The sequence below is a fragment of the Rhinolophus hipposideros genome (assembly GCF_964194185.1).
Source record: "Rhinolophus hipposideros genome assembly, chromosome: 21".
Taxonomy (NCBI): Eukaryota; Metazoa; Chordata; class Mammalia; order Chiroptera; family Rhinolophidae; genus Rhinolophus; species Rhinolophus hipposideros.
This window is the reverse complement of record NC_138067.1, coordinates 37,726,910-37,746,581: the sequence shown is the minus strand read 5'-3', so window position 1 is coordinate 37,746,581 and position 19,672 is coordinate 37,726,910. Positions and strand designations below refer to the sequence as shown.

General features: G+C 50.0%; 1 protein-coding gene across 4 annotated transcripts in view; it reads right to left on the bottom strand.

The window, feature by feature from the left end:
• Window positions 1-19,672, bottom strand: part of RYR1 (ryanodine receptor 1) — a 111,638-nt gene that overhangs the window by 50,163 nt on the left and 41,803 nt on the right. For all 4 annotated transcript variants that reach the window (XM_081030847.1, XM_081030848.1, XM_081030849.1 and 1 more), the window contains 27 exons: window positions 17,569-17,715; window positions 15,828-16,101; window positions 15,139-15,253; window positions 14,920-15,052; window positions 14,424-14,518; window positions 12,343-12,478; window positions 11,944-12,130; window positions 11,748-11,856; window positions 11,242-11,362; window positions 10,978-11,147; window positions 9,479-9,699; window positions 9,300-9,390; window positions 8,235-8,375; window positions 7,706-7,869; window positions 7,515-7,593; window positions 7,187-7,276; window positions 6,595-6,735; window positions 6,247-6,321; window positions 6,073-6,148; window positions 5,617-5,740; window positions 5,048-5,163; window positions 3,775-3,842; window positions 3,554-3,675; window positions 3,023-3,072; window positions 2,485-2,545; window positions 2,155-2,393; window positions 32-113 (listed from right to left, as the gene is read on the bottom strand). In XM_081030847.1, the coding sequence (XP_080886973.1) occupies window positions 32-113; window positions 2,155-2,393; window positions 2,485-2,545; window positions 3,023-3,072; window positions 3,554-3,675; window positions 3,775-3,842; window positions 5,048-5,163; window positions 5,617-5,740; window positions 6,073-6,148; window positions 6,247-6,321; window positions 6,595-6,735; window positions 7,187-7,276; window positions 7,515-7,593; window positions 7,706-7,869; window positions 8,235-8,375; window positions 9,300-9,390; window positions 9,479-9,699; window positions 10,978-11,147; window positions 11,242-11,362; window positions 11,748-11,856; window positions 11,944-12,130; window positions 12,343-12,478; window positions 14,424-14,518; window positions 14,920-15,052; window positions 15,139-15,253; window positions 15,828-16,101; window positions 17,569-17,715 (3,427 nt within the window). The remainder of the gene's footprint in view (window positions 1-31; window positions 114-2,154; window positions 2,394-2,484; window positions 2,546-3,022; window positions 3,073-3,553; window positions 3,676-3,774; window positions 3,843-5,047; window positions 5,164-5,616; window positions 5,741-6,072; window positions 6,149-6,246; window positions 6,322-6,594; window positions 6,736-7,186; window positions 7,277-7,514; window positions 7,594-7,705; window positions 7,870-8,234; window positions 8,376-9,299; window positions 9,391-9,478; window positions 9,700-10,977; window positions 11,148-11,241; window positions 11,363-11,747; window positions 11,857-11,943; window positions 12,131-12,342; window positions 12,479-14,423; window positions 14,519-14,919; window positions 15,053-15,138; window positions 15,254-15,827; window positions 16,102-17,568; window positions 17,716-19,672) is intronic.

Genomic DNA, 19,672 nt, shown 5'->3' with positions numbered 1-19,672 from the left:
CCAGGCCCAAACTATGGCTATCTCTCCTTACTTTTCCACGTAAGAGTTCTTGGTCGTTCCTAGAGAGTAGATACTGCACAATGTTCGGTAGCATGAGACCTGGACGTCATCCACTGAGAGAGAAAGGGGGAGAGGATTGGCGATGTGAGGGTTAGGGATGTGCCCACTATACCAGTCTTCCCCCTTCCTCCCTTATCTCCAATCAGTGGGTAAGAACAGGGGCTGTAGAGCCAGCCTTCCATTTACTAGTTTTGTGATTTGAGCAAATGCCATTCTGTAGGCCTCAGTTTTCTTATCTGTAAAAAGGGGATCTTATAGTGTCTTCCTCATAGGGGTTGTTGTGAGGGTCAAACGACTTAATACTTGGAAAGCAATTAAAACAAGGCACTCAATGAAGGCTAGTTGTGAGGAGTCACGGATCTCTTTGATGATAATGATGGATACTCTCTACAGAAAAATGTGAACAAACATGCAATTCTGACCACAATTTTAGGTTATCCACCCCCCACCCTGCCCCCAGAAGGCCAAGTTAAGAACCTCATCGACCTCACAAATGTCACATGACAAAAAGAGGGCAGGGTGGAGGAGGCTGTTCTAGTTTGAAAGGAGACTACCGACCCGTGAGAGAAACTTCACTGGGTTCTACAATTTTTTCCTTTCTTAAAATGTGTATACATGTTTTTGGCACCCTCTGTATATATCAAACGCATTTTGAGGATTATAGGGTTAGGTATAGTCAGGTTAGGTATAGTCAGATACTGGCATTGTGGTTACATGAGAGGAGGTTCTTATTCCAGGAGATGCAGGCTGAATATTTAGGGATGCGATGTTACTATGTGGACAACTCAGATTCAAAATTTCAACAAAAAAGTTTGCAGAAGAAGGTTCACCCATAAAGTGAAAGGTAAAGCAAATGGAGCAAATTCTTAACAATTCTCTTCCTTTGACTTTTCTGTACGTTTTAAAAATTTTCAAAATAAAATGTTGGCGTGAAAGAAAAATCCCATGTAAGTACTTCTTTTCTTACTTTTATCACTGTGTTCTAATTTCAAATAAACAGTGAGCTGAAACATGACTTCACCATCCCTCAGACTCCACAGCCCACCAGCCCTGAAGCTCATCCTGAATGCCTTCCCTGGTCCCCTCACAACCACTGAGTCCCAAACTTACTTCTCCCCCAAACTTGTTACTTCTTCCAATATATCTTATGGAGGCCCCGCTGTCCCCAGGTCCCCAGGCCAGGGCCTTGGGCCTCACGCTGGACGCCTCCCTTCCACAGCCCACCTCTCAGCCTCCTGAGGGCCTCTCACACCAGCCCTTTCTGTCCTTTTCCTGGCTCCACCAGGATCCAGGCCACACCTTATAAGGTTCTTTTGAGCATCTGAACACAGTGTCATGACAGGTGTTTCATCTTGCCTATGTCTCTTTAAAAACAGGATGTTACTCTGTCACAAGATCCCAGGCTAGGTCACACACTGTAGGTGCCACTTGGTAGGATAAACATGGCAGACACTAATTGACTCCCAGTATCTGCTCTTACCTTCTTTCTGTTCCTCTCTTCTTCCTAGTAATAGACCTCCAATATTTAGCTCATCACATGACCTCCCAGAATAAACTCTACTTTCCCAGCCTCCCTTGCAGCAACATGGGGCCATGTGCTAAGTTCTGGCCCATGGGATGGATGTAAGCAGAAGTGATGTGGGACACTTCTAGGTTGTTCCTTTAAAAGAATTGGGGTGCCTTCCTCTTTGCTTTTTCTCCTCTCCTACTGGCCAGAGTGAGGATGGAATGGTGTGCCATCTTGGACCATATAAATAAAGGCAGTATTTCAGAGATACCAGAGATGGGGGGAACCTGGGATCCTGACATTAAGATCCACTTACAAGTAGACTGTTACATGAGAAAGAAATATTACTCTATCTTGCTTAAGCTATGGTGATTTCGAGTCTTTTAATCGAGTCGCTCAACTCATGTCCTAATTAACTCATTGTATTACCTCCTAATTTACTGAATGCACACTTTGTTTACAGCAATACATCTGCTCAATAAATACACACTTAAACACCCGAGGATTCTTTCAAGCACACAGGGGTGGGTGGTGTTGGCTGCATTGACCGCCCCCCAACTCCTGCCCTTGGGGTCAAGAGCCCTTACAGATGACATCATCTCCGAACTGGTGCTGGGCGATGTGCTGGAAGAGGGTGGTGAGGACGGGCAGCAGAGCCACAGTGGTGTAGGTGAGGTTCTGTCCCACACCCTTCACCTGCGTTCGCGCCTGGGACACCTTGCCTAGCCGCAGGTTCTCCACCATCTTCTCGATATCCTCCGAGGCACTCTCAAAGAAGGAACGGAGGCCAGCCTTCACGATCTCAGGGCCTGACTTCATCACGGTCCTAGGAGGGAAGTGGGGACATCCCAGTTCTAGAATCTGAGAGTCTAGATTTTTGAGCGTCTAAGACTGGGCACCATGACCTGTAGCTCTACCTGGCATCCAAGGAGCGTGCCAGGATGTGAAGGCAGTTGACTACAGCTGGGGCATCAGTCCCTGAGGGGAAAAGACAGGCTAGGATGAAGGAAGGGCTATAGGATAATACCTCTCTCTACATCCACCCCAACTGAACTCTCCCCATCCCCACCTCCACCCCCATCCCACCTGAACTCCCATAGGCCCTTTTTCTTTCCCCATTCATGCCTTGACTCCTGTCTGTCCCTCTCCCATCTGCGCCCTGACCCCTCTCCCTGACCCTCCTTCATCCCAACCCGGATCTTTTAGGCCGTCACTGTCTGGTGATGCGTCTCTTTCCCCCACTGGCCCGGGCGCTCCATGAGGGCAGGAACCAGGGCTATCCTAGTCACTGCCCTGTCCCCAGGACTACCCAGGCCATGTTGGGTCCTGAGGAAGAACAGTGACGATTGTTCAAATTAAGGCATGAACCTGGGCCATATTTCTTCAGGGGGCGTTGGTGATGAGGGGAAGAGAGGAAAGATTAGGAAGTAGGGTTCTGGGAACAGCGCTACTTACCAAAGAGAGAGACTCGGTGACGGACAAGAGCAGCAAGCTTGCAGAAGAGGCTGACGATAGAGAAAGGGACAGAAGAACAGCAGAAACACAGCGAGGACTCCCAGGGGACAAGGAGAGTGGTGATACATTAGCAGAGGCAAGGACAGGGGGAGTGGGACAGAAGACAGAGCCAGGAGGAGGTAGGATGGGGAGGAAAATGAAGGAGACAGAAGGGTGGGGCAGAGAGATGAGCAACCTTGAAAGTTACAGGCAATAACTGGCATGTTGGGGGGTGGGGAGGCTGGTCTCCCTTTCTGACAGGGTGACCAGTTCATCCTAGTTTGCCTACAAGTCCTATATTCTGGAAAACCCCTCAGTCCCGGGCACACCAGGATGGTTGGTCACCCTAGCCCTGTAACGGCCTCTGCAGGTAGAGTGGTCATTGCCCAGCACCCAGGACAGAGCCCCTAAGATCCAAGGTTGGAGTAACGGGTCTAGGAGTATAACACTGTGAGGTCAGGGGTCTGGGTCAGAGGTCACAGGGCAGCCCACCTGGTGATCATTTCCTTCTCCTTGTTGGAGGCATGGCCGCCACTGCCCAGCACTTTGGCAGGTGTGGACAGGAAATACAGGCAGTGGTTGGTGAAGTACTGGTTGATCAAAGGGAGCAGGATCTGGGGGGTGGGGCGGGGAAGAGATGAAGGGGACTGAGTGAAGGGTGAGGAGAGCCCACCCAGCCCCAGCCCCCTCCAGCTTCTGAGCCCACCTCTGACCTTTGCAAAGAATTTAATCTCCTGTTCATGTGGGGACTTTTCCACTCGTCCACTGCTGACCACAGCCTCTGGTGGGGGAGGGTAAATAGAGGTCATGATGGATTCAAGGCTAGGGAACTCAGAGTATTCTGATGGGGCAGTTAGGATATGATGGAAGATAAACTCTTGACATGAAATCACCTCTGTTGGCTTTGAGATAAACCTCTCTCTCCTACCTTTCATCTGCTCCTCTAATTCCTTGATCAAACCCTTCCTGAGGCTGAAAATGGGGAAGAGGACAGACTGGGATCCCCTCTTCACCTATCACAAGCCCTTTTCTTCCTAAACGTCAATACCCAGCACTGAGTAAGTTTGGAATAAAAGAATGATGGATCAAATGAAACTAGAAGTTGATATTGTTAGCATTCAATTTAAAATGGAAATCAATTTCAAACATAATGGTGAGAGTAATTAATACTGTTAAAATAATAATGCTGACTCTCATTATTAAACACTTCCTATGTCCCTGGTGCTGTGAGAAAAGTCCTTGTACTACTCCTCCCACCTTGGAGGTCTGTATACAGTAAGTCCTCACCTAACGTCCTCAATAGGTTCTTAGAAATTGCAACTTGAAGCAAAATGACATCTAAGGAAACCACTTTGACCACAGTCTAATTGATATAAATAAGAATTAAGTTCCTACGGCATATTTCTGGTTACAAAAGCATCACCAAACTTCTAAATAAAGACCCAAAAACTTCTAATATGACACATTGAAATAAATGTGAGATCTCCATACATTTAAGCCACTCCACTCCATGAGCTTCCCTGTCACCTCTCTGACCCCCTTCCCTCTCACTCTCCCCCTCAGTCATTCTGCTGCAGCCACACGGGCCTATTATTCCTATTAGAGACCTCTCAGAGCCTTTGCACTGGCTGTTCCTCTGCCTGGAATACTCTCCCCAGATGTCCCACTGCTCCTCCCCGGTTCCTGCAAGGTCTTCCTGGAATACTCCCCTCCCCACATTCCTTAGCTGGCTCTAGTGAATTCTTCTTCCCATAACACTATACACCTTCCAACATGCTAAGTGATCTAGTTATTTCTGATGTAAGTTGTCCGAATCCCCCCACAGGACTCTAAGTGGCGAGGACAGGGGTGTTTGTCTATCTTGCTCACTGCTTACTCCCAACACCTAGAACACTATCTGGCACAGGAATTAGATGAAGGGAGGAAGGACACATGCAGGAACTGGGTTCCAGGGAGGGCAGGCATCAGGGAGGGACTTCTGGGTACCCAGGTGGGCGATAAACTCCTGAGAAATGTCCATCCAGCGCAGCAACTGCTGCAGGAAGCCAAAGGCGAACCGTTTCTCAATGGAAGACGAATCCAGCTCCATGTCCTTAAGGCCTCTGCTTGGACAGGTGGAGAGAGGGGTCAGCCCACAGGCAGAACGTCCTGTTTCCCACCCTCCTCTATCTCGACCCCTGCTCCCCCAGACCCTGCTTCTGCCAGCTTCTGCCTCACCCCACGTCCCCTAGAGTTCCCTGCTCTTCCCTGGACTGTACTTGCCTGTTCTCTACTCCCTATCCTCTTAGCCTCCCGGCCTCTCCTGTCCCAATTCTGCTCCCCACGCCCCACTCTTTTAGACTCCTCCTCTACATGGCCCCGCCCCTGTTCTCCAGGCCCCACCCTCTAAGCCTCCTTCGGGCTCTGACCCCGCCCCTGCTCTCTAGATCCCACCCTCCTAGCCTCCTCCCCTCGTCCCCTCCTCCTCTACCCTGCCCTTGGTTCTCCTAGCTTCTGTCCTGCAGGTTCTGCCCCGGTTTCCCGCCGCTTCCAGGCCCAGCTCCCAGCCCACGTGCCTGGTGACCGCATAGCCGTTCATCTGCAGGAACTTCAGCAGCTCCTGGGCCTTCTCTCTATCGCGTGCCTTCTCCTTGGCCGTGAGGGTGTCGTAGGGGACCAGCAGGGGGTGGGTCCCACCACCTGTGACAGCAAAGAGGGACTCAGGCCACTCTCATTGAAGTGGTTCCTGCAGTTGAGGGCTTGTAGAATTATAGTAATAAAGGCAGAGATAAGAATAACCAAAACATTGCTTTCTGATGCTCGTCACATCCTCACCACAACCCTATGGTAGTAAACGCTATTATCCCCAAGTAGAAATGCTGAAATGGAGGATCAGGGGGTTAAAAAGCAATTGTTGAAGATGAAAGTCACAACTCTAACTTAGGTCCTTATGATTCGGGAGGCTATGACTAGGGGACCGCAAACAAGTGGGAAGGGGGGTGTCTGTGCGGTGGTCGGATGGGCACCCTCACCCTTGGCCTCCAGCTCCTGCTTCTTCTTCCGTCCCCATGTGTTGTGGTAATTTTCCGCCAGTTGTTCTGCCATGGCCTGGGAGTGGCGTAGGAGTTAAGGCCCAGAATCAGAGGATGTCATCCCCACTCTAACAGAAACCTCCACGCCCCCAAATAAAGGATCAGGAGTCTCACCTGCAGCTCCCGGGACAGGGTAACTCCACTAAGGTCAGGAGGCTGGGGGTTGTATCCTTCTCGGGGATCATAGGTCTGCGTGGACAAGGGAAAGATTGGGGAACTTGATGGGAAGCCCAGGCCCCACCTCACCTGGCCCCAGACCCCTGCTCTGTGTCTTCTCCTCAAGACCCTGTCTCTAAGGCTCCCTCTGCCCTTTGTAGTTCTTCAGACCCATGCCCTCTCCTTTCCCAGATCTGAGCCTTCCCCTGACTCCATCTCCTACCTGACCCCCCATTCTCCTGGCCCCACCCCTTATTCTATCATTCACCCCCATGGTTCCTCCCTTGGCCCCCACCCCGCTTCTACCTGGGCACTTTGGGAGATCTTCCGCGTTTTTTTCTTCTCCGTCTTCTCCTCCTCACCCTCCCTGGCCTTCTCTATCGTCCATTCCCAGGCAATCATGGCCTTCAAGGACTCCTTGATGGGCCAGCGGTAAATTTCTTTGTCCTGGGGTAAACAGGTTGAGGTGTAGTTGGTGGAATGGGATGAAAGGGAGGCAGAGCTAGGAGCCCCTGCTCAGCCTCCTTGGCTTCCTGTGTCCCAAGAAGGGGAAAGCCCCGAGCACTTTGGCTAGGAAGTGGTCTGGTTGGATTTGAACCCAGGTCTCTTCCCTGCTCTGTACCAGAGCCTCCCAAACAAACTCTCATTATTCCATCTTACACATGAGACTCAGAGAAGTTGTACCGTCAAGGAATCAAACCCAGTCTCTCTGACTCTTCCAGGAGGAACACAAGGAATCCCAGGTCTAGGGGAGGCAACCAAGTTCAAGGGAAGGCACAATCCATGGAGGGGGACCCAGCCAGATCCAAGCTCGTGAAGCAGACTCACTCATCCATGAACCCCCAAATTTGAAGGTTTCATTTTGGACCCCCAATGTTGGGCCCCAAGTCTTTCTCACCTTCTCTGAGAAGGTCTTGTAGGGCCTCAGCATGGGGTGGGTCTTCAGTTCCTCATCTACGTTCTCCCCATAGGACCAGTTGTTCTGAATCTGGAGATGGAGAGGGCATGGGTGGAGGCAGTGCCACTATGGAGCTGGGGGAGGGGGTGGCAGGATGAGGGGTAGACAGCAAGCTGGGGGACACAAAGGAGGAACCCTGGAGGGGCTGAGGGTTTCAGAAGAGGCTATGGGTCCCAGGAAGAGGTCAGGGTCTCAGGAAAACTGGGGTCTTGAGGAAGGCTGGTAAGGGTGGGGGGTCCTAGGGAGGAGAAGACCCTAATGTGCCAACCTTGTCGAAGGCCCACTTCTCATGTGTGTACTCTGCAAACTTGTTAATGAAGGAGTCCAGCTTCTCTGGGATGATCACACTATGAGGGAGGAGGATAGGGTCAGCAGATGTTAGAGCTGGCCCCTCATTCCATCTCTGACATGTTCTCCTCCAGTCCACAGGCCCCAACCCCTCCTGCCCTTAGGACTCACTTGAGGGTCTCCACAGGCCGAGGATCAAAGTTGCCTTCAGCATCCACCGTGGCCTTTTTCTCGGCCTTGGAAGAGTATGAAGCGTCCACGTAGTCGGGGGGCAGGGCCCCTGCGATGGCGCACAGGCAGGGCATAGCGATACGGTACAGCTCTTGGTCATACTTCTGAGGATGCCAGGGACGGGGGGTCACGGTAGGCCTGGCTGAGCCCTAGGACCTCAAATTCACCCCTCCCATCTGCAACCATCCACCCCGAGCTCCCAAACACAAATCATGGTCCCTCTTCTTGAACCCCAAACCTCAGCCCAATCTGGACGCTCAAACCACCCATGTATTACCCTCTCCAAGCCCCCAAATGAGAGGCCCATCCCCTCTTCCATGACACCCGAACCAGAGACCCAACTCGTAGATTCAGATCCAAACATGCAGAACTGCCTCCCTCCCTAGACCCCCACATTTGGGGATTTCATTCTGGACCCCAAACCCTTCAAACAGACTCCTTGCAGGCCTCCCACCCCAGGTGCTCAGACCTTGTGGGCCAGCGAGTCAAAGATGCCCCAGAAGAGTTTCCTTGTGAGGTGCAGCTCCTCCTCTGAGGTGATCCCGAAGTTGGCCCAGCCTGTGGGCAGGCAGTAGTACTTCCAACAGCGCTCATAGTGGTTGGTAAGGAGCTGAGGGGGAGCCAGAGGGGAATATGTAAGTGATGGGGGGTAAGCAATTAGCAGGCAAATGAGGTCCAGAGAGGCCCAGGGCTGCCAGTGCTTTTACATTAAGAAGGAGATGTAGGCAAATGATATGTTAATAAAGGGGAATGGTGTGCTTAGTGGGGAGTGGTATTGAACCGTTTATTATGCAAATTTAGCATTCTAATTTAGAGTCAGGATGGGCATTAAACCAGAACTGGATTTGTCTGGTGTTGCTTTACACAAATAAGCATGCTAATATTAATTCATGAATAGGGTTGTGAGTAAATGGGCATAAAGATAGAGAGATCTGCTCTTATGTGAATTATCATGCTGAACAGAAACTTAAGCAGCACCCCACGCAAATATATGGTAATTGGAAAGAGGGCCTCCACATCCACTATGCAAATTTGAAAATAGGAACTGATTTAGATGAATTATACAAAATACTGACGATATCTGAGTTAGGCATATTTCATCATGCAAACTAGCATGCAAATGAAAAAATAATGGGACATAGTGTGCAAATATTCAGAACAGCTGTGGTACTGTTTATTCAAAGAAATGCACTCATAATAATAGTAGAAGGCTGGTGGTCTGGGCATGAGAATAAGCATGCTAATTAGCAAACGTGGTGTACCCCATGCAAATCTATGCTCATATGGGTGTGGGCTGGTTCACTGTTAGGCAAATTAAATGCTAATTAGGGCCTGTTAGCCGCATCCATGACGAAAAGTGAATGTCTTGGGAATCCCAGTATGCAAATGAGAATGCTAACGAATGCCTTCGTATTTACAGGTTCCACGGCCTGGGCGGTGCTGATACAAATGAGCCCCATAGGCCGAGGGCGGAGCAAACAGGTGGCAGGACAAGGAAACGAGAGTGAGAGCGCTAAAGAACATCTGTCCTCACCTTGAGGGGCATCTTGGCGAACTCGTTAAGGATGGGCACGTCGAACACCAGGCGCCGCAGCAGGTGCTGCAGCATGGACGGGCGGATGTACCTGCGGGGAAATGCGGGGGACAGTGGGCTCTCACCTCGAGGCCTGCCGCACCCCGGGGGCCGGCCCATGCCCTCCCGTCCAGCCCCACCTGCAGAGTGCCATGAGGCAGTCCTCGATGACGTCGCGCTGTGCCTTGGTGAGCGAGCGGCCACGGGACAGGCGGTATATGGTGTGAAGCATGGAGTCCACCATGATGGCACGGTGCTCCGTTCCCGCAAAGAGTGGTGCGCACTTGGTGATGAGTGGCAGCACCGCCAGGCACAGGTAGCGGTTCAGTGCCAGCGCCATCTCTGTGGTACTGAAAGTGGCCTGGGGTGCAGAGTGGGGACATCAAGCCCACTGAGCGCTTCTGGGGTTGTCCTGGCACCCCACTGGACAACTCTGGGCAAATGACCCAGGCTTCTCATCTTCTCCCCAAACCTGCTCCCTTATTACTGTGGACTACGCAAATTTGCAAACACATACAAAAGTGGAGAAGCCAATTAATGAAACCTCATTACCCAGATTAGACTGTACTGCAGATGTCCACCTTCTGCACATTTATTTCCTCTAACTCCATCTTTTTCCCTGTAATATTTCCATGCAACCCCCGGCCATATATCATTTTACCAAAACATATTTAAATATGTACTTCCATTCAGACAAGTACTTCTATTTAATATTCCAGGCTGCCATTATCACATCTCACATAATTAACAGTCTTAATATTCATGATCAGCCTTCTCCAATTGTCTCAAAAATTGCTTTGCATTTAGCTGGGATTGTTTGGATCAGACCCCAGGAAGGTCAGTACACTGTATGTGGCTGATGGGACCGCTTAGGTCTTTTTATCTGTAACTATCCTATCCCCTTTTCTCCCCTATTTAATACTTTTTTTTTTCTATTTAATACTTTTTATTGCTGAAGAAACTGGGTCACGAATCCCGTGGAATTTCATACATTTTGGCTTTGGCTAGTCACTTCCTGGCGGTGCCAGTTAACTGTTCCTCTGCTCTCTGTATTTCTGACAAGCTTGTGGTTATAGATTCAAGTTTCTGTGTTCAATTTCCCAGTTAATGGCCAACAGTTATTTCTCCCACCTTAAGAAGAGCCTTCTCTTGATGAAGGTCACCCCTCCAGCACATCGCTGTTTCTCTGCCTCCTCTGTCACCAACTTGTGTAAAGACTCAACACTCACTGTCCCCTGTCCCTCACTTCCCAGGCTCCTTAAACGCTCTCCAGTGAGGCTTTCAACCCACCGCCTTACTGCTTGCCAAGGTCATCAGCGACCTCCATCTGGCCAAACCAGTGGTCAGTGCTCAGCCTTCATCTTCCTTGTCCTTGTCACCGTCTGTTATTATTGTTGTGCACAGGTCTTTGTGTCTCCTCCATGACGTTGAGCCGTCATTGAGAAGGATTATTTCTCATAACCTAAGCTATTGGAGATTTCCATACCCCCTTTACCAGAACTCAGAATTTTTCTTGGTTTTTGTTTTCTATCTTAATGGTGGAGGAGGGAGGATCAGGATATGCATACAATTTCAGAACAAACAAGAGTGCGGCTGCTATTCCCACTCTGGAGGCAGGAAGGTGGGTTGGGCTGCTCACCGTGTCCAGTGAGGCGGCTGCCCTCATGTCGGGCAGAAAGCCCACGTCCAGCACATGCAGCAAGAAGTCCTGGCTGTCGATGCCATACACGCGGTCCAGGAAGAGCACCATGGATGCCTTGTGGTCTGGCACAAAGGACGCCGACATCTTCGGCTGTACCAGACCTCCATCTGTGGGCAAGGACACAGGGGGTCAGGGGTGCCCTTCGGACCCACCCACCCCCTCCCAGCATCACTCCCTTGCTGAGTCCCGCCCCCTCCACACCTTTGCCCAGGGTGGGGATCTGCAGTGGAAGGCTAATGATGCCCACGAGGTCATCCAGGGGCACGAGGGAGCGCAGGATGGCACGGATCCGCAGGGCCTCACCCTTGCCGGCTTGGATTAGCTGGAGCAGGGAGGTGGACATGTCATGAGGCAATCTGTGCCCCGTTTGGTCGTTACCCCATTCCATCCCTTCTTGACCCAAGAGGGAACAGGACTCCCTTCTGTGGGGCTAACTCTAGGATACTGAGCTCTGACGCCTGCCTGTGCTTCTCCACTGCAGCACTGACCACCCCAGCTCTCAATGCCTAGCTCCCCCCACCCCCCGGGACTGGGAGTTCTGGGAGAGCAGGGCCTGGGGCTTTCTTGGTCCCTGGTTTGTCCTCAGCACTGCCTAGCCCAGGACCACCCACATAGTGAGAGCTCAAGCAATGTTGCTGAATGCCTGACTGAAGAGGTTCAAGGTTGGCCATGCACACACAACCCCCACCCCGGCCTTTGGGTCTCACATGCATCTCTGGTGCACAGCGTCCAAGCAGGTCGATCAAGGCCGCATAGAAGGACATGATGGCATGTCCCAGGTGCACCCGGTTTTCCTCAGGAGGCTCCTCTCCAAAGCTGCAGGGGAAGGCAGGTGGTATGGGGGAGGCAGCAAGGGGCACAGGAGGACAGGCTGTTCTGTTGAGGAATGGGTGGGAGACTCACTGCTCACGCCGCCGGTCTCTGCGGACACCTGGGCCGTCCCGAGCAGGGTCCTCGGAGATGCGAATGGCTTCTTCGATGGCAGCCAGCAGCCCCGAGCCGCCCTCACCCCGCAGGGCCGGCCCAAAGCACTCGGGCTTGCGGATGAGCAGCCGTACCACCACATTGGCGTTCTCCTCCACACTCTCACCTAGCGGCTCAGGCGGGGTCAGGAGGTCCCGTGAGCCACTGCCCAGGTTCTCTCCCCATGCAGCCCTGGACCCAGCTCCTCAAGGGTTCATGCCGGGCTGTGACCCTACTCCCTGCCCAGGCCAGACCTGTGGCTCAAGATATGGGCCACACCCGAGTGAGCCCTTGGCTAGTGAGCCCAGCCTCCCGCCCCCCCACCACCACCTGCCTCACCATTGACAAAAACAGCAAAGCGCAGGAAGTCCAGGTAGCGCTCACCGCCACCAGGGTTCCAGCCAATGTCTGGGTAGCCTTTGGCCAGGAGCATGGGGCAGCTCTGGAGGCCACAGCCGGCCAGGTAGGACACCACCTAGGGGTGGAGGGTGGGGCTCAGTCTGAGGCCAGACCTACACTGCCTTCTTCCCCTGCTCATGCCTGGAGCTCCGCAATCTGATTTATCTCTGGATCCCTCGGCAAACAATAACCCTCATTGCCCACCCTCATCACCTCCTGCCTCATCTCTCACTATTCGTCCCTCACCTTCTCTGCTCCAATCACACTGATCTCTTTGCTGTTCCACAAACTCATGAGGTTCGCTCCTGCCTCATGACCTTCACACTGACTGTTCCCCTGCCTGGAATGCTCTTTCCCCCTACTGTCTATACAGCACCTTGCCTCCTTCAGAGTTTACTTGAAAGTCACTTTCTCAGCAAGGCTTGCTTTGACTACTCTTGTCTGAACTTCGACACCCTTCTGACACTTGATATTTCTCTCTCCTGCTCACTTGTTTTCTTCTTAACACTCGTCACTAGCTAATATGAGGTGTGATCAAACAATACGGTGAATGTTTAAAAACAATGTATTACACTAAAAGACACAATGCCATTAATCCCCCTCAAAATACGCCCCCTCATTATGAACACACGTATCCCATCGTTCTTGCCACTTTCTGAAGCGGTTGTGCTGTCTCTATATCTTGAATCTTGTGTCTTTAGTGGCTGCCTTTATGTCTTGAATCAATTCAAAACATTTACCTTTCGTCGTCATTTTGACTTTAGGGAAGAGCCAGAAGTTGCATAGTGCCAGATCCAACAAATAAGGTGGATGAGGACACACTGCAATGTGTTTATTTGACAGGAATTGCCCTACTAGAAGCGATGTGTGACACGGAGCCTTTCCATTGTGATCAGAAAATACGCTGAGTGCATCCAACAGAAAGGCAGGGATCTTCAATAGGGGAAGCGGCTCGTTGAACCTAGTTACAGTGTGTGACAAGTTTCAACTTGTTCGGTGCCGTCAGTCGGGTGTGAGCTACAGTTGAGAGAAGGTGTGTTTTAAAGTGCGCCATAAATTATCCTCCATCCTGACAACACTCCGTGTCACACATCATTTCTGGTACAGCAATTTCTGTCAAATAAAAACATTACAGTGTGTCCTCACTACCTTATTCACTGGATCTGTCACCGTGTGACTTCTGGCTCTTCCCCAAAGTCAAACTGATTCAGGACATCGAGGCAGCCATGACAGCGTAACTAAAGACACTCAGGAAAGAGGAAGGACTTCCAGAAGTGCTTCAGAAAGTGGCAAGAACGATGGGATAAGTGTGTTCGAAGTGAGAAGGAATATTTTGAGGGGGATTAATGGCAATGTGTCTTTTACTGCAATAATTTTTAAAATTTAAATATTCACCGTATGGTTTGATCACACCTTGTACACCACGCATTTCATTTATTCATCTTGTTTATTATCCCAACTAGAACATCAGCTTCACAAGGACAACACTTTTTGACTGTCTCATTCACTAGCATACCCTTACTGCCTTGGACAGGTCCTGACACACAGTAGGTGCTCAATAAATGTTTGTTAAATAAATAATAATATAATAGTGGATAACTGTTATCGAGAGCTTACTGTTTTGTAAATGCTTTCACAGATTAATTCATTTAAAACTCAGAACTCTGTGAAGTTGTTTATTATTATTATATTCACTTTGCATATGAGGAGATGGAGACCTGGAGAGTTTAAGTCATTTGTTCAAGGCCAGACAGCAAGGGAGTGGGGAGAACTGAATCTAAGTTGCTGAACTCCAGAGCCCACACCCATCACTGCACATAGACGTGGGGCCACAGAAGGCTAAAAAACACGTCAAGGCCATGCAGGGGGAGGGTGGGGCACGGATTTGTCCCCAGCCGCATGAATAAGTGCTTGGGTCCTATCATTCCCTGCAAATGATTCCTCTTCTGAATAATTTCACCCCTGAGAATGGGTCCCGAATCAGCAGGTGCCCGCAGGCGCCAGACCTGCCCCCTCCACACCTTTTCCAGGTCCTGCTCCTGCAACGCCAAGGCCAGCTCGTTGTTGTCAATGACAGAGGCAGCTGCTACATCCAGGGGTGTGGAGCCCTGCATGCCTGTGGGGGCGAGAAGTGGTGAGAATGTTCTTCAGAGGTTCATAGCCATCTGTCTCATTCCTGCGTATCTTACCTCCTCTGGAAAGCCCTCCCTGACCACCCCTTTTCCATCCTGGGTGAGGTGTCTCCTATGGCCTGGGCTTTCCCATCCTAGGCCTGACCACTCTGGGCTGTCAATGTCTGGGACGGGTCTGTCTTTCCCACGGCACTGTGCGCCCCCTGAGGGCCAGGCCCAGGGCTGTGTGGGTGCCCCCAGCACTGCCCATCATAGGGCCAGATCCAGGGTGAGCTGCCAGTGAGTGTTTGCTGAATGAATGAGTGAGCCAGCGGAGAGTGGGGCAGGCCTGGATGGACTGCCAGGAGTGGACTCTGGGGGGCAGCCCCAGCCTTGGGGTGCTTACCCAGGCCAATGCCGCTGTTCTCCAGCAGGTAGCTCAGGTGGTCAAACATGGAGCGCTGGTTCTGCCGGCTGATGCGACAGAAGTAGCAGAGGAAGCGGCAGCAGCTCGTCACCATCTTGGGGAAGCGGATCTCCTGGGCCGGGCAGGGTGGGCCAGTGGTCAACGTCTACTTCCTGTTGCTCCCGCCCCTGTGCTCCCTGGCCCAGCCAGGCCCCTTACCTTGGATTCGCCGCCCCCGAGGACGTTCACCATGACCTCCATGACGGTCTCGTGCATGCCCAGCGCCCGCATCAGGTTCGGGTGTTGGTAGAAGACTTTGTTGTTCATGATGTTCCTGTGGACAGATGGAGAGCTGGGCACAAGTCCAGGGCGAGCCCCCAGACGCTTCGGGGAGCCGTCACCAGGTGGGCTCCCCTAGGGAGGGGACCTCTGTCATACTACTTATTGTATCCCCTACAGGACTTGGCACACAGTAGGTGCTCAGTAAATGTTTGCTGACTGAATGAATGAGGCACACTTGACACTAAGTGGGTGCTCAATGCTGTTATTATTCCTAGTACTGTGAGCATGAGCTCACTAAAGCTGCACCAGGACTCTACGAGGTAGGCATGGCTCCATCCCGTTTGAGCTTGGGGGGGGGGGATGACCTTTGTGTCAAGAGTCCCAGCTGAGTAGAAGCTGTTCCCCAGGGGTGGGTGGAGAGGTAAGGGGAGGGGACATTACCCAGGGAGATGGGCGAGCTACTGGGATCAGGAATATATCACTCTGAGGAGTGAGGGAGAGAGGGCAAAAGTGAGGGAGAGACATTATTGTATCCAGAGGACATGACCCAGGGGACAAGCCGGAGCCAGGAAGGCTCACCTCCCTTCCCCAGAGACGTGCAGTCAGGGGAGGGGGCTGTGCCTTACCCAATGCTCTGGATCATGAGGTTCTCCTCCTGGGGGCCCATCTGTACGATAAGCAGTGAGCGGATCTGGCCGAGACACTCAAGCAGGCTCATGGTGTCCTCCACGGAGGATGGCGAGATGGTGTACGCCCGGGGCAGGGCACGCAGCAGCTCCCCGAGCCCGTCATACTGTCGGTGCAGGAGGCTGAACATGGCCCGTACCAGCTCAGGGCTCTGCACAAAGTCCTCTTGGGCCCAACGCACCACTGTGTGGGACACCAGCTCCTGCAGCGATTCTGGGAATGGGAAGCAAGGATCAGAACACTTTGCCTGGACACAGCCTTGAGCCTGAGCAATGCAGAAGGTGCCCCTATTTCCAGAGGCGTCTCAGTGACTAACCCTCCCCACCCTCCACCTGTCAGGAGTACATGGATGCTGGCAGGTTTTTTTTTTATTGCCCTAAGAGTCTATCTGTTCTCTTCACCCTAATACTCTTTTCATAAGGGTGCCTACAAGTTTCAAGAGGAAAAAGAAATGGAATCACTACAGAACACCTGAGCTATGCACCTTGTGAAAGCACAAGCCTCAATTATATTTGTTTTGTAAAAATACTGCCAACTTTTCATCACAAGAGTCAACAGACACTAAGAAAAACTGTGAGGACTTCAGCAGCACTTGAAAATGATGTCAGAATAACTCAGTTTTCTTTTCCCTGGCCCTCTTCCTGGGCCTCACCTTTCCTACAGCCAGCATACATTTATCTCTCTTTCTCTCCCAACACTTTTCCTTCCCAGGATTTCTGGTAAAGAAGACAGATGTCTCCTGTGTCTCAAGGTTAAGAGAAACTGCCAGGCACTGGCATTGAACGATGGTGTCAGGTCATGACCTGTGACGTGTTGATCCTACCTTCCTTCCTGCAGCCCAAACAATCTGGCCCATCACTTCTGATCTCAACTCCTGCCCCTCTCCCGCTGCTCACTCTACTCTAGCTGCCACATTGATCTCTAAATGCACCAAGCTCGATCCTGTCTCAGGGCCTTTGCACTGGCTGTTCTCTCTGTACCAATCATCCTTCCCCAGACCATTCATTGCACGCCTCACTCTCTCACTCTGACCCCTTCATCTTTGGCCCTCTCTCTTCACTTTGTTTTTCTTCATAGTACCCATGGCCACCTGACATTATGGTATATGCATATTTGTATCTGTTGTAATATTCTAAACTCCTTGAGGGCAGGGGCTGTGATTTCCCAGCCTTGACAACAGTGCCTGGCCCAGGGTTGGCCCAATAAAAGTTTCCTAAATGTTGTAGAATAAACCCTGTACCAACATCAGGGACTCTACCCTCGTTAGATGGGGTTTAATATACAGTTTGCATAATGACCCACTGGCCCAACATTTATCATAACTGCTTTTCTAATCCCTCAGCATGGTCATTGTTTCACCAAGAAAGAAAAACAAAGAAACGCCACAAGGATATGGAAACCCCAGTGGTGCAGGAGTTGCCATCATCCTAAGGTTGGATGTATGTCTGCTCTAGAGGGCCACATGCCATCCTGGTCCAACACACATATTACGCAGGCCCCACATTTGGGCCACACCTCCAGCATGCCCCCTCTCTCACCCTGCCCGCCACTCCTCCTCTCATTAATACCCATTTACTCTTCCCTTGCACGACTCCTCATGGCCCGTGTTGGACCCACAGGCTCCCTAAGCACAGGGACGTCCACCCCACTCTGGCCCCTCCCTAATGGCCCAGCCCTCACCAGGTTTGCTCTCCTCAGCAGGCAGATCCTCCTCGGTTTTCTCCTCCTTCTTTTTCACCAGCCGTACTTTCTCCAACAGGCTCATCAGACGGCTGCCCAGGGTGGCCTCTTCCTCTGGCTCCTCCTCCTCCTCCTCCAGCTGAATTCCTGCCGGTGGTCAAAAAGGGAAGGGGTTGCACTCATCTGTTTGCTTATTCAACTGCTTAATCATTCGCTTCTTCAGTCCTTCATCTGTTCATTCATTCATGTGTGCGTTCATGGAGTTTTTCATTTATTTCTTTATACGGGGTATGATCCAAAAATGTGGTGAAGTTTAAATAAAAAAAATTTGTTACAGTAAAAACACATTGCCATTAATCCCCCTCAAAATACACCCCCTCGCTTCAAATACTTTTATCCCATTGTTCTGGCCACTTTCTAAAGCAGTTCTGGAAGTCCTCTGTCGTGAGTGTCTTTAGTAGTGTTGTCATGGCTGCTTCAAGGTCCTGAATCAATTCAAAACCAATTCAAAACATTTACCTTTCATGGTTATTTCAACTTTGGAGAAGAGCCAGAAGTCGCACCGTGCCAGATCCAGTGAATAAGGTGGACGAGGACACACCATAATGTTTGTATTTGACAGAAATTGCCATATACCAGAAGTGATGTGTGACATGGAGCCTTTCCATTGTGATCAGAAAATATGGTGAATGCTGCTGCCGAGTGCCATCCAACAGAAAGGCGGTGACCTTCAATATGGAAAGTGGTACATCAAACCTTAGTGTAACAGTGTGTGACAAGTTTCAAATTGTTCAGTGTAGTCAGTCGGGTGTGAGCTACAGTTGAGAGAAGGTGGATTTTAAAGTGTGCCTTAAATCATCCTCCATCATGACAATGCTCTGTGTCACACATCGCTTCTGGTATGTGGCGATTTCTGTCAAATAAAAACATTACAGTGTGTCTTCCTCCACCTTATTCACTGGGTCTGTCACCATGAAACTTCTGGCTCTTCCTCAAAGTCAAAATGATTCAGGACTTTGAGGCAGTCATGACACTGCAACTAAAGACATTCACGTAAGAGGACTTCCAGAACTGCTTCAGAAAGTGGCAAGAACTATGGGATAAGTGTGTTCAAAGCAAGGGGGAGTATTTTGAGGAAGATTTATGGCAATATGTTCTTTTGCTGTAACACATTTTTTTAAAATTTAAACATTCACCATATTGTTTGATCACACCTCGTATGTTCATATATTTGTTCATTTATTCATTCTTTAAAGCATTTGTATTTTAACTCAGCTACTGTAAATATGTTCAAAGAACTAAAAGAAACCATGTCTAAAGTATTAAAGAGAAATATGATGACAGTGACTTATCAAATAGAGATTATTAATAAACAGGTAGGTAGTATAAAAATAATCATATAGAAATTCTGGGTTTGAAAAGTACAATAAAAAATTTTAAAATCATAGCCAAAGCAATCTTAAGAAAAAAGAACAATGCTGGAGGTATCACACTGCCTGACTTTAGCTTGTACTACAGGGCTACAATAATCAAAACAGCATGGTATTGGCAGAAAAACAGACACATAGACCAATGGAATAGAATTGAGAACCCAGAAATAAAACCACATAAATATGGACAGATAATTTTTGACAAAGAAGCTAAAAACATACAATGGAGGAGAGACAGCCTCTTCAATAAATGGTGCCGGGAGAATTGGATAGCCACGTGCAAAAGAATGAAACTGGACTGTTATCTGTCACCATGTACCAAAATTAATTCAAAATGGATCAAAGACTTAAGCATAAGACCTGACACAATAAACTGCATAGAAGAAAACATAGGTACTAAACTTATGGACCTTGGGTTCAAAGAGCATTTTCTGAATTTGACTACTCCAAAGGCAATGGAAGTAAAAGCTAAAATAAACAAATGGGACTATATGAAACTTAAAAGTTTCTGCACAGCAAAAGAAACCATCGACAAAATAAAGAGGCAACCGACTGAATGGGAGAAGATTTTTGCAAACAGTGCCTCCGATAAGGGTCTGATATCCAAAATATACAAGGAACTCATGAAACTCAACAACAAAAAAACAAACAACCCAATTGAAAAATAGGCAGAG